The sequence below is a fragment of the Macaca thibetana genome, chromosome 7 (genome assembly GCF_024542745.1).
Source record: "Macaca thibetana thibetana isolate TM-01 chromosome 7, ASM2454274v1, whole genome shotgun sequence".
NCBI classification, from domain to species: domain Eukaryota; kingdom Metazoa; phylum Chordata; class Mammalia; order Primates; family Cercopithecidae; genus Macaca; species Macaca thibetana.
The window spans coordinates 16324174-16337385 of record NC_065584.1 but is presented as its reverse complement, the minus strand read 5'-3'; the positions used below and the strand labels follow the sequence as shown (position 1 = coordinate 16337385).

The following is a 13212-nucleotide window of genomic DNA, read 5'->3' as shown; positions in this document are numbered from 1 at the left end:
GAAATGGAGGAGGATACACAATGCAGACACATGATAAAGGAAAGGGATTAGAAATCTCCAATGTCGGAGAAAGAGACAGGCTCGTTAGGAGAGGATGGGATGTCGGAGGAAGACCAGAACCGCAGACGTTTAGAGAGAGCTGGGTGGGTCGTTGGAGACTTGTCTTTGTCCTTGTTTTTGCTTTTCAAAAAGGGACTCTTTTTGCGCGGAGGTGCTAAATTGTTACCAATTGGATAACCCAAAGGAGGAAGGAAAAAAGAAAACACAAATAAATGAAATGAACAATAATGACAAATGAATCGAAATTAGCTAAATGTACTTAAGAAATCAGAATCCCATCTTGCCCAGGAAAGATGAAAACAGTACACAGTACTCAGACCAGAATCAGGGCTCAGGAATCATCTGTGCTCTGACTCAATTAATTTAAAGGCATCTGAATGCCAATAACTTATTTCCTCAGCACGTGAGGAGAATTACATACTGCCCAAGGGGCCAAGGTTTAGATGATTTTTCAGTTTCAGTGTGCCAAATTATTAAGCACGAATGCTTATTAGTTTAGGGCCCAGCTTCTCTTACTCACCCATTTTAATGACAGGGTCCCTAACAGCTCAGCTCACACAATCCTCCCGTTCCCACCCAAAGACTTTGGGAACACTCAATGATCCGTTTCAGGGCGCTGTAATCAAATACTCTACCTGAAGTATTCACTAATGATTTTGTATCTCTAAAATAATCTTTTGGCAGGACGAGTTTTAAAATAATTTAAATATCTCCTTTGCATATTAAAAAAACCCTTCAAAACCAAGAATCATGATTTCCTTTTAGATCTTCTATATACATCCTCCACTCCAATCCTCCACTCCTTAGCCTTTAAATTACAGTGTCTTAACAAAGCAGACAATTGGGCTAACTTCTTAAACATGTCTTCTATTAACATTAATCGACCTAACCAATTTCTGATGTAGGATTAAAGTTGATGCCAGGATTTCCATTATTTCTTCCTCCACAGCACCACCTGGTGGCGACAGTGGTTCACACCACAGAAAAAGGGACCAACTCATTCAAGGTTGGTGTCCTTGTGGCCAGTTCAGGGCTAGGCTCTTGTTCGGCATCTTCAGGGACCCAAACAGCTTTACCCGGAGGCAGTCCATGCAGTTAAGTGCATGCAGTTAAGAGCTCAGGCCCCGGAGCGTGGTCGACCTGAATTTGGGTCCCACTTACCCAAGGCAAGGGTTTCATTCACACTGTTGAGCCTCACTTTCTCAGCTCTACAAAGCGGAGGCCACTTTCACCTGCCTCAACAGGGTCGTTAGGAGTCAGTGAGATGCATAAAGCACATAAAGTAGTTAAAGGGTGCTGGACCCAGAGGGAGCACCCAAGACATGGTGGCTGCTAGCGATCGTGACCATGGTTACGGACCTGCTCGCTCATGGATCGCTTTGGACCAGTCAAGCATTTTTTTCTCTGAAAGTTTTCCTAACTCAGACTGATTCTAGTTAATTAATTCCACTTAAACAGTAATACAAGTTGAGATGACAAACGTCCAAAAATTAAACAGGAGCCAATATAAAAACCTGAGGCAAGAGAACCCCTCTAGATTAAAAAAAGTTAAGCTTATTGTTTACTCACATGAGTCCTCTAATTTTTTTCTTTTTCTCACCCTGTCTTACGGTGCTGACGCTATCTAATCTCATCCCCATAAAGAATGACAGTATTAGTCCCCGAATAAGGTACGTGAACATTATTTTTGTTAGAGATGGGGTGTCACTCTGTCGCCCAGGCTGGAGTACAGTGATAGCTCGCTGTAGCCACGACCTCCTGGGCTCAAGTCTACTGAGCAGCTAGGACTATAGGTACGTGCTACCACGCCTGGCTAAATTAAAAAAAAATTTTTTTTTTTTTTTTTTTTTTTGTAGAGATGGGGGTTTCCCTGTGTTGCCCAGGCTGGTCCCAAACTCCCGGCCTCAAGTGATCCTCCTGCCTTGGCCCTCAAAGTGCTGAGATTATAGTGAGATTATAGGCATGAGTAACTGCATCAGACTTTTTTTTTTTTTGCATCTGAAGGAGACACAACAGGTACTTGTGAATGTGCCCCCCTGAAAGGCTTGTGCACACACCACACTCAGAGGGTAGCCTGTTGCTGGTCCTCAGTGCTATATCCTCCGCCTCCAAGACCTCATGGGTCTCAGGCATAGGCTGGGTCTTCAGAAAGTCCTGGTATCCTTTGTAAAAATTTAAATGACTCGGGATAAACAATCCCCCCAAAATGGTATTTAAAGGTAAAGCTGAAAATTTAACAATGTGTAAGGTAAATGCTGTGTCTAATCGATTCTAAGACACATTTTTTCCCCCTATACTTTAACATCTCGGAAATTAGGAGGCAGTTTCAATGGTGTCTCAGTCACCACTGGCCAGGTGGCCACAGTGACAAAACGGACATTGTCATAACCAACTCATCTTGCTCCTATTTTCCTTTCATGTGTGTGTACAAAAATCGAATTCTTATTTAGAAAAGCTCTTTCAGCAAGAGCATAATACAAATTCGAAGTGGTGGCCCTGTACCGTTTGATTGCCTCGTGGTATATAGAGTAACTGTACAGCTTTCGTGTCTCCTGAGAGGTGATGAAATCCAGCATACATGACTAGAAACTCTGTTCTTGTTTCAGAACCTCTGGCAAACTCCAAAGGACAGCCCTGAGGGAAAAGGCACAGGGTGTCCTATGGCTGGTGGGACACATGGCCAGATCAGGCTGAAGAAGTCATAACCCACCTTTCAAAGTGGTAACAGATGAATCACCCAAGGGCTTTCAGGACATCTTATATACATGGAGAATGTGTTGAGTGCACCTGGGATCTCCCTGCACAAAGCGGCTTACTACAAATCTTTGGCACATATGAGGGAACCTCAAAATAAGCTTCCTTGCTTGTCTCTTTGGTACCTGCACGAATGTCAGCTTCGGATATTCAAATATCTGCCTGGCTACGTGATGAATGATGCTTTTCATTCTAAAATCACAAAAGCTGCTGGGCGTGGTAGCTCACGCCTGTAATCCCAACAGTTTGGGAGGCTGAGGCGGGTAGATCACTTGAGGTTAGGAGTTCGAGACCAGCCTGAGGCGGGTGGATCACTTGAGGTTAGGAGTTCGAGACCAGCCTGGCCAACATGGTGAAACCCCGTCTCTACTAAAAATACAAAAAATTAGCCAGGCGTGGTAGTGGGCGCCTGTAATCCCAGCTACGTAGGAGGCTGAGGCAGGAGACTCACTTGAACCTGGGAGGCAGAGGTTGCAGTGAGCTGAGATCATACCATTGCACTCCAGCCTGGGCAACAAGAGTGAAACTCTGTCTCAAAAAAAGTAAAATAAAATATAAAATAAAATAAAATAACAAAAGCATTATGGGACAAAACGGTCACCATGCTGACATTTCTACTTGGCTCATAACACACCTAAGCAGAAGGTGCATGTGCAGTCACTCACCCCTGGCACGTTCCTGCATAAGTGTGCACAGCCACCGGCGAGAGACCTTCAGGACACCCCCTTCCTCACCCGACCACGGCCAGGGTGGCCGCCCCTACCTTTCCCCGCAGACCCGTTGTGGGCGTCGCGCTCTTCTGTACAGCTGGAGCCCAGTGGGGGGGTGTCGGAGTTCTCGGGCTGTGATCTGAGAGGCTGAGAGGCCGCCGGCGAGGCGGGGTCTGGGGACTCCAGTTGCCAGGGAGGGCTGTCCACGGTGGATTTTAAGCGTTCCCTCGAACCCTCTTTCTTTGGTTTGATGAGTTTGACTAAGGCTTTGGCTCCAATCCAGTGGTTCTTCCTAGTTAGAAGTAGATGTTTAGGACATAGCCAGCCCTCCCACACACCCCCAGCGGTACCTGGTTCCCTAACGTGGGCTGGGATGTTCTTCCCCAGTCTGGGAAGTTTGGCCATGTTCACGTGGGGTTCAGGACGATGATGCTCATGACCATGGTAATCGTTTTTGGGGCTCAGGAGCTGGAACCTAATTCTCAGTTTGGCGCAGGGCTGGGGATGGTAGAAGCATGTGCATCATGACAGAAATCCACTCTAGTCTCCCAGAATGAAGGAAGTGATGCCGGGCTTAATTTAGTTGGCAATTTTTCTGTCAAAAAGCCATTTCCATGAATCTCATTTTCTGCTAAAGTTAATAATCAGTGAAATAAGCTGACATTCCCCTGACTCCTCCCTTGCACTGAGCAATCTGGGTGAGTGGAGAGGGCAGAGGAGAGCAGCCTGTTTGATTAAAAATCAGTGCATTTAAGGAGTAAGCAGTAACATCACAGCGAGCTGGACACTGAGGGCATCCTGGTGTGACATGAAGAGAACTCCCGCCTGGGCTCTCACCCTGACTCTGAAACTAAACAGCGCCTATTTATATTATCACTCCAGTTTCTCATCTGGGCTTCAATTTCTGTGTCAAACAAGACTCAGACCAAGGTTCTGGGCCAGGCACGGTGGCTCATGCCAATAACCCCAGCACTTTGGGAGGCCGAGGCAGGTGGATCACTTGAGGTCAGGAGTTCGAGACCAGCCTGGCCAACATGGTGAAACCCCATCTCTACTAAAAATACAAAAATTAGCCGGGCGTGGTGGCACATGCCTGTAGTCCCAGCTACTCGGGAGGGTGAGGCAGGAGGATGGCTTCAACCTGGGAAGCGGAGGTTGCAGTGAGCTGAGATTGTGCCACTGCACTCCAACCTGGATGTCACGGCGAGACTCTGTCTCAAAAAAAACCAAAACCAAACCAAAACAAAACAAAAAGCACACACACAAAAACCAAAAACAGACTGAGGTTCAGAAATTCTGTGGTTCTGGATTCCCAGAGAGACCTCAAGGGATTTGCGGAGATTTTTACTTCAAGGCTGGGCCAGGACAATCCGAAGGGACAATTCCTTGGGTTCAGGCCGTGGACAAGGGGCAGCACTGCTAGGCTGGGCCAGCTCCACTCAGGGAGGAGCTGCTGCTCTCTGGGGAAGAGACATGTCGGTGAAGCCACCCTGAGGTTCTGTGCATCCAGAAAAATCTGCATGCGGTCCAAAGGTTCCCACCTTTGAAGACCATGGGGGCTGGGCCAAGTGTGCTGCCCGAGCATCCTTTCCAAACCAGGAACATGGGTGTCCACACCATGTTTAATCCTGAGACAAAACCCTGACAAGGCAGCCCTGCCATCCTGCTTGAGTGACTCCAGTACCACGGATGCTCTGTCCCCTTCAAAGGCCCACAGCTAAATGAAGCCTGTGTCTCACTGGGGTCACCCGGCACTGGCCGCCCCTCACAGGACAAGCCAGAGTACAGAGGCAGGCGGAAAGGATTGTAAATTCTCTCTGATGTGGGAGACATCTGTCACAGGTGATCTGCCACATAGCGGACGGTGTGGAGCCTGCCCTAGATGGCTGCTTTCACCCTGTGCACAAAAAAGGAAGCTTTTAAGTTCTGTCTTTATGTCACCACACTTAAATCAACTCACTTCTTTGGAGGAGGATCATAGAACTTGTATTGATCCATGATTTTTTCTTCCAGCTTTTCCTTATGTCTTCGTAAGGCATTTAATTTGTCTCTGTGAACACAGGAGAAAGAAAACCTATCAATCCAGTTTTAAATCAAACAAGTGAATTGACTCATTGGCCCAGCCTGGAATCTTGTGCACCCGGGGTTGGTATTTTTCCGGAATTGAGATGAGGTTAGTTATCACCGTCATGGTCGCTGAGTTTGGAATACGTGAATGGAGGCATGTGCCGTGGGTTCACGGAGCCCTGTGACCCTGAGATTTACTGAAGCCCCTGGGACCCAGCTCAAGGCAGCAAACTTCTAACAATCTGAAAACTCACGCTCAAGACCCAAGGTTTCTCCTTCCAGGTTGTTCAAGACGTGGGGTGCTCCTGGGGTCAGGCAGAAGCTACTCCCCGGTGGTGAGGGGGTGGGGTTCAGGGGGTACATATTACCACCACCTGGGCATTGAGGTTGAAAAAGTCAGCTCAGCAAAGTCAGATGCGTGACTCAGGGCTGTTCCCCCTCAGAAGCAAACTCAGAAGCTTTCAGGGGCCAGAAAGAGAAGCTAATGAGCACAACAGGGCTGGAGAAACCAGGGACCCTGGTGGGGACTGCAGTGAGCTCCTGTGCTGCCAACGCTGGCAGACGACTGCCATGGGGGAATGAACCAGGGCACAGCAGGGCGGACCTCCCAAGAAGCCAGATGCCCAGATGATGAAGCCAAATCTCTCAATTCCTAAATATTGGAAGCTGGGTCATTTTTCAAGAACTCTGCAAGGGACCAAAGAGATACCTCTTGAATCTTGGGCAGGCTCAGGCACCTCTGCTTACCGGGGAGATCTTGGCCTTCCTCATACAAACAGAAAGCTTCTGTTTGCACTTAGGGAGTCACAGGGCTGCGTCCACAGTGCATTTGGAGCAGCGCTGCCCACGGGACTGCGGACTCCTGCCGACTCCTGCCTCAGTGCTGGGTGGTCTTGAGGGCCCAGACCCTTGGTTTCCTCATGGTCTGGAAACCCTTGGTTTCCTCAAGGCCTGAAAACAAGGCCTTACATGAGAGATAACAGCTCATTCTCGAAGCTGCCAAGGTCCTGACCCAACCAAGGCCTTTCCCAAGAGCTCACGATGAGGTGAGCCCCTGTAACAAGCGATCTCAGCCACGCTCCGCTCCCAGTCCCTTGACTCGACATCTGTGTGCTGGTGTTCTGTGCTCATGGCCGTGCTGCTGAGCCTTAAGCCTTGAGTGCTTCATGGCTGGGGATGGCCCCACAGACTCACACAAACTCCAGGGCCTGGAGCAGGCCCCAGGAAGCCTGCCAACCCGCTGGCCTGGAGTAGACACTGTCTAATGCAAAAACGTCATCAAATAATCCCCCTGAGTGCTCCTACACTCCTTCTAGTTAGCACCTGCCCAACCTCTGCTGGCGATTTTTATCACCAGGATTATAGAGGGCCAACTTCAGGGTCATTTCCACCCCACAATTACAGTGTGCTTTTACATACAAACCATCCTCCCGAAGGGGGCACGCCAGCCCTAGACACGTAGGTGAAGCCAACAGAATAACAAAGGGGCATCGTTACACCAGAGAGCTGGGACAGCACCCTGGTGTTCACTGTGACCACAGTGATCACGTCCCACCACAAGCACGTCCCTTCTTGCCTTCCCCATACTGATGCCAGCACACCCATGCCTGCCCGGACGCCAGTACCAGCCATTCCCGATCACGTGGAAGGACAGCCCACCACCATGGCCAGGATCCAGAAACCACTCTAGATTCTTCATTTCTCGACTTCTGAGCCACGAGATTCCTGGCACCAGGGTTCGTCCTCTTGCCCTCTATTTCTGGAAGCTTCTCTGGCCCTGCTAGAGTAGTATATCTTCCAAAACAACTCCAGGAATCCAACATCTTTAGCTGGACACGGAAGCTACCACAGCTGAGCGTACACCTCCTTTTCCAGCCTTCTCTTCAGATGCCCCCTGCACATTCCCCGCACTTAGACCACCTGCCACAGCTCACCTTCTTGTCCTCACCTGCCACGGCCCCCCTTCTTGTCCTCACCTGCCACGGCCCCCCTTCCTGTCCTCACCTGCCATGGTCCACCTTTCTGTCCCCTCACCTGCCACGGTCCACCTTCCTGTCCTCACCTGCCACGGCCCACCTTTCTGTCCCCTCACCTGCCACGGCCCACCTTTCTGTCCCCTCACCTGCCACGGCCCACCTTCCTGTCCCCTCACCTGCCACGGCCCACCTTTCTGTCCCCTCACCTGCCACGGCCCACCTTTCTGTCCCCTCACCTGCCACGGCCCACCTTCCTGTCCCCTCACCTGCCATGGCCTACCTCCCATGGGCCTACCTCCCATGGGCCTCCCCCACGCCCTCCGGGGTAGCTGTGGACTTCAACTCCCCCTATGTTTTTTTTCCACACTTCATGTAACCCTTCACATCTAGCTGGTAATGGACAAAGCTTTGTTCACATCTGACCTTCCCTACTGGTTCCTGGCTACCAGGGGACTGGTTCTGTGCACCTCACAGGGCCCACGCTTAAACCAGCACCTCGTAAATACCAGCTGAGTGAGGCCAACTGGGGCACACCAAGCCCACTTCCCTCCATCCAGGGGGACACGGACAGGTGCACAGCACTCATTCCCAGCCTTCAGTTCGAATTCTCCCTGAGATACTTCAGTGTTCTCAAGATTTTTTTAAGTGAATTTAATTCTAGAAGCAGAGAAAAGAAGCTTCTGGTGGTGGAAAGCACCTCTGAAAGAGCAAACAAAAGCCAACTGCCATCACCTCTAGAAACTGAGAACATTCCAGGAAACTAAGGGAAGTCCACGCTGGTGACTGGTCTGTGCCCTGCCCGCAGGATCCCAAAGGGCCCAGGGGGTCCTCTTTGCATGGGAAGCCAGGATGTCCAGAGACTGAGGACGTGTAACTGTGGTGAGGGTGTGGAGAGCGGTTCGGGGAAGCCAGGACGTCCAGAGACTGAGGACGTGTAACTGTGGTGAGGGTGTGGAGAGCGGTTCGGGGACTCCCTGCTTACATGTACTGCTTCTGCTCCTCATGGTACTGCTCCTTGTTCTCCATGTTCTGCTCTAGAAGCATCTGGTTCTGCTGGCTCAACAGCTGGATCTGGCTCAGGAGGTGGTGATTTTCTTCCTCCAAGTTCCCCTTGAGACGGGAGAGCAGCTAGAACACAGACCAACAGCATCTCAGACACCACGTGACCAGGTGATCCCACTGCTGGGAACCTAGCTTCCAAAGGAAGAAGGCCACTGCACAAAGATGTTCAACGCAGTATAATCTACAGCAGTGGAAACATGGAAAGGGCCAAACGGCCAATGACGTGGGAATGGCTGAGTTCCCTCTGTCCAATACAGATGTCTATGGCAACATGTGGCTACTGAGCAGTAAAATGCAGCTACTCTGAATCATGATGCACAAGTGCAAAATACGCAACAGATTTTGAAGGCTTAATACAAATAAAAAGAGTATGAAAAATCTCATCAATAATGTTTTTGTTTGTTTCTTTTGAGACAGAGTTTTGCTCTTGTTGCTCAGGCTGGAGTAGAGTGGCATGATCTCGGCTCACTGCAACCTCTGCCTCCCGGGTTCAAGCGATTCTCCTGCCTCAGCCTCCTGAGTCTCAGCTGGGATTACAGGCGCCTGCCACCAGCCCAGCTAATTTTTTGTATTTTTAGCAGAGACAGGGTTTCATCTTGTTGGCCACGCTGGTCTCGAACTCCTGACCTCAGGTGATCCACCCGCTTTGGCCTCCCAAAGTGCTGGGATTACAGGTGTGAGCTGCCGTGCCTGCCCTGAAGTCTGCCAACTTCTGTTCTAGAGTATGATCGGGGGGCAATGGGAAAATCACAGGCTTTGGATTCCAATGCGCAACTCTGAGAAAGGAGGATGGGCTCATGGGGCCACCGTAAAGATTAACACAGAGGAGAACACAGCAAAATGCCTGGTGCACTGGAGGTGGGAAACACAGGCTGTCCCCTCCTCGTCACCCCATTAGCAATTACAACTCTGACTTCAGAAAAACCAAAATTCTCCCTGTTTTTAATGTAATTATACATAATTTATGCATACAGTGAGAAGAACTGGAAGGGAAAAGGTGAGGCTATGGCATTTTTTTCACTAAAAATACTTCTGTGATTGCCACTGCTATATTACTTGGGCAACAATTAAAACAAATACCATAATAAAGCATTAGTCTCCCCAGTGTAGAGAACTGCACGAGGCTTGGGGGTCAGGCACATCACAAACATGGCAAGTCAGCGATCTGTAGGGTGAAAGGCCGTCCCTGGAAACTCAGCTTTGGCCCAGTGGAAAGACCCTGTGTGGCCGGGGAGCTCCCAGGAAACCAAGCCAGCTGGGCCCCACCCTTCAGCCCAAGTCCATGATCCTGAGGGCCAGTGCATCCCAGTAACAATGGGGGAGCTGCTCTTCCACCTCATTAGATGCCGGGCAACAAACCAACCCAATGTAAGGCATACGGGCTCCTGGAGAGAGGTGGGGTGGAAGGAGCGGAGAGCCCGGCTCCGAGCACAGCCACGCCCTCACCACTTCACTCATGCTGCTTCGCTTCTGCCACAGGGTGAACCATGTCCCCAAAATTCATACAGTGAAGCCCTAAGCCCCAGTCCCTAGCATGGGACTGCATTTGGAGACAGGGCTCATAAAGAGGCCATTAAGTTAAAATGAGGCTGTGGTGAGGGTGGGCTCTGATCCGATCTGACTGATGTCCTTTCAAGAAAAGGAAATTTCGACACACAGACACTGGGAATGAGCCTGCAGAGAGAAAAGAGCACCGCCTGCAAGCCAGAGAGAGGCCTTGGGAGAAACCAGCCCTGCCGGTTCACGGATCACGGATGTCCAGCCTCCCAAGCGGGATAAACCCACTTCTGCTGCTTAAGCCACCTGGCTTGTGGTCTTTCGCTCCTCCAGCCCAGGGAGACGAACATGGCTTCCATCTGCAGCCTGTTTGGGGAGACTGGTTTGTGCTGGATCTGGAGTTCCGCTGAACCCCTCCCCAGAAGCCACCATCCCGGCCACAGCCCTTCCCTCGTCCCCTCTCATGACCTGTGTTCCACCCTGAGTGAACCATCAGCATCTTCCAAAAAGCCTCCCCATCCATTTCTGTGCAAATCAGTCCTTCCCATGCAAAGCCTACCACACGTGTCCAGCTCTTGCCAGTCCTTCACTTCACCACAAGTGTGACCTTTTCCACGGGGCCTGCCTTGCAGCCCCTGACCTGAGGCCTCCTGGAAAATCCTGACGCACCTGCCTGTGACAGCACAGCCCCCGGGGCAAGGATTCCACAGGCAGTGCCGTGGCCTTTGCCTCCATCCTGCCTCCACCCCCATGGGGCCCTCAGGGTCCCAGGGTCTCTCATTCTCAGGGGGCAGCATGAGATCCGGGTGGGTGCACCCTGCGCCTCGGTTTCCTCATTTGTGATGTCTCACAGGGCTACCGAGGGGTCTGGACAAAAGGCGTCTGAGACTGTTTTTTTTTTTTTTTTTTTTTTTTTTGAGACGGAGTCTTGCTCTGTCGCCCAGGCTGGAGTGCAGTGGCGCAATCTCGACTCACTGCAAGCTCCGCCTCCCGGGTTCACGCCATTCTCCTGGCTCAGCCTCCAGAGTAGCTGGGACTACAGGCGCCCGCCACCGCGCCCGGCTAATTTCTTTTTGTATTTTTAGTAGAGACGGGGTTTCACCGTGTTAGCCAGGATGGTCTCGATCTCCTGACCTCATGATCCGCCCGCCTCGGCCTCCCAAAATGCTGGGATTACAGGCTTGAGCCACCGCACCCGGCCGACTGTTTCTTGACAAAAGAGCAAACCTTGTCCTGAGGTGCCAGCTGTCCCTGGGGCTGTCTAGGAGGTGGGGTGAGACCTATGTGCTCCTCCCTGCCAGACCTGCCTCACCAGCCTTCCGTGTGCTGGGGTCTGTTAAGATCTCATCTGGAGAGGGTCTTGCTGCTTGAGACCATTTCCAACCTTGTGTACTAGAAGGGAGGGCTCTGGAAGCCGGGGACTCCTGAGTGAGCTCCGTCCCAGAGGCAGCCACACCCCCAAACGGAGCAAATTCACACCACTGCTCTAGAACAGTGTGACTTCACACCACTGCTCTAGAACAGTGTGACTACACACAACTGCTCTAGAACAGTGTGACTATGGAACTGAAGAGATGTAGGAAGACAGCATAGACACGGCCAAGAGGATCGAGATAAAACATCATCAACCGTCCCCACCAGGCCTCTCCCGACCCTGCAAAAGGCAACGGTCAGACGGCGGTTTCCGTGTACAGTCGCACCAGAAGCCGCACTGACCCCGTCAGCACCTCTGGCTTCACCCCAGCCTCTGTGCCACCTCCACACATTTGTGTCTTCGCGCACAAATGCCCATGAGGACCCCTCACAGCCTGGCTGAGTCCTGGGTTGTCCCCTTGGGGGACTCATCCCTGTTTCCCGAGGCTCCCCCGACGCGGGCCTCACCTCGCAGTGGTTGTCCAGCTTGGTCAGCGAGATGTCCATGGTCTGGTGCTGCTCCTTCAGCTCGTCAAAGCGGGCCTGCCAGCGGTTGAGCTCCAGCTGCGCGTTGTTCAGTGACGTTTTCAGCTCCTTGGTGTGGGCGTGCAGCTCCTCGTACTCCCCCTTCAGCTGGTGGTGCAGGAAATTGACCCTGGAGGGGGAAGAGTCACAGGGCAAAGGGGCTGAAGAGCCTGCCAAACAGGTATCGGCCCAGAGGCCTGGGCTATGTCCCAGCTCTGACAGTGGCAGGCTGTGTAACCTTAAACAAAATCACAACTTCTCTGGGCCTTTTTATTTTTTCCCCATGTGTAAAATGAGGAGCTTGAACAAAACTGTCCATCAGCAAACTGTGTTCTTTGGGGTTCCATGAGGGTACCCTTGATGCCACCACACTGAGCCTACAGGGAGACTGAGCAGGCAAGCTCATGAGCAGACAAGCTCAGACACCTGTCTCAACATAGCATCATGCTATGAGCTCTTCTATGCTACAGCTGTGGTATCTGTGTACACTTGAAAAATAGGATTCTGCTGTTTAAAAAATGTTTAAACCACTGAACTAGAACACTTTTGCTCTAAAATTCTATGTCTCTGCCCAGCTCTTCTTCCCAATTCCAAGCCCCTTTCTAATTTCACCTCCTGAGATAAAGTGTGAGATGGTGTGTATTATGTAAATCTACTAAAATTGCCATCATCAAAACAACTATTACCCAACTGGGAGTTCCCTGGAGATTTGTATCAGAAAGCTCAAATTACCAGGGTCTTGTGGACTTGATTTGGACATAGACGTGTCTTATTTGGCCTGTACAATTTTACTTTTTAAAAACAAATTAGTTGGCCGGGTATGGTGGCTCATGCCTGTAATCTCAGCACTCTGGGAGGCTGAGGAGGGAGGATTGCTTGAGGCCAGTTCCACACCAGCCTAGGCAATATAGTGAAACCCCCATCTCTGCAAAAAGTAGAAAAAAGTTGCCAGGAACCTGGGAGGTGGAGGTTGCAGTGAGCTGAGATCACGCCACTGCACTCCAGCCTGGTGACAGAGCGAGACTCCATCTCAAAAAAAAAAAAAAAAAAAAACGTTGCCAGGCACAGTGATGCACACCTGCGCTCCCAGCTATCTGGGAGGCTGGGCTGGGAGGATCACTTAAGCCCGGGGGTTGAGGCTACAGTGA

General features: G+C 50.9%; 1 protein-coding gene across 5 annotated transcripts in view; it reads right to left on the bottom strand.

The window, feature by feature from the left end:
• Positions 1-13212, bottom strand: part of CCDC88C (coiled-coil domain containing 88C) — a 148444-nt gene that overhangs the window by 14315 nt on the left and 120917 nt on the right. For all 5 annotated transcript variants that reach the window (XM_050799000.1, XM_050799002.1, XM_050799001.1 and 2 more), the window contains 4 exons: positions 12008-12194; positions 8550-8695; positions 5485-5574; positions 3578-3816 (listed from right to left, as the gene is read on the bottom strand). In XM_050799000.1, coding sequence (XP_050654957.1) covers positions 3578-3816; positions 5485-5574; positions 8550-8695; positions 12008-12194 — 662 coding nt within the window. The remainder of the gene's footprint in view (positions 1-3577; positions 3817-5484; positions 5575-8549; positions 8696-12007; positions 12195-13212) is intronic.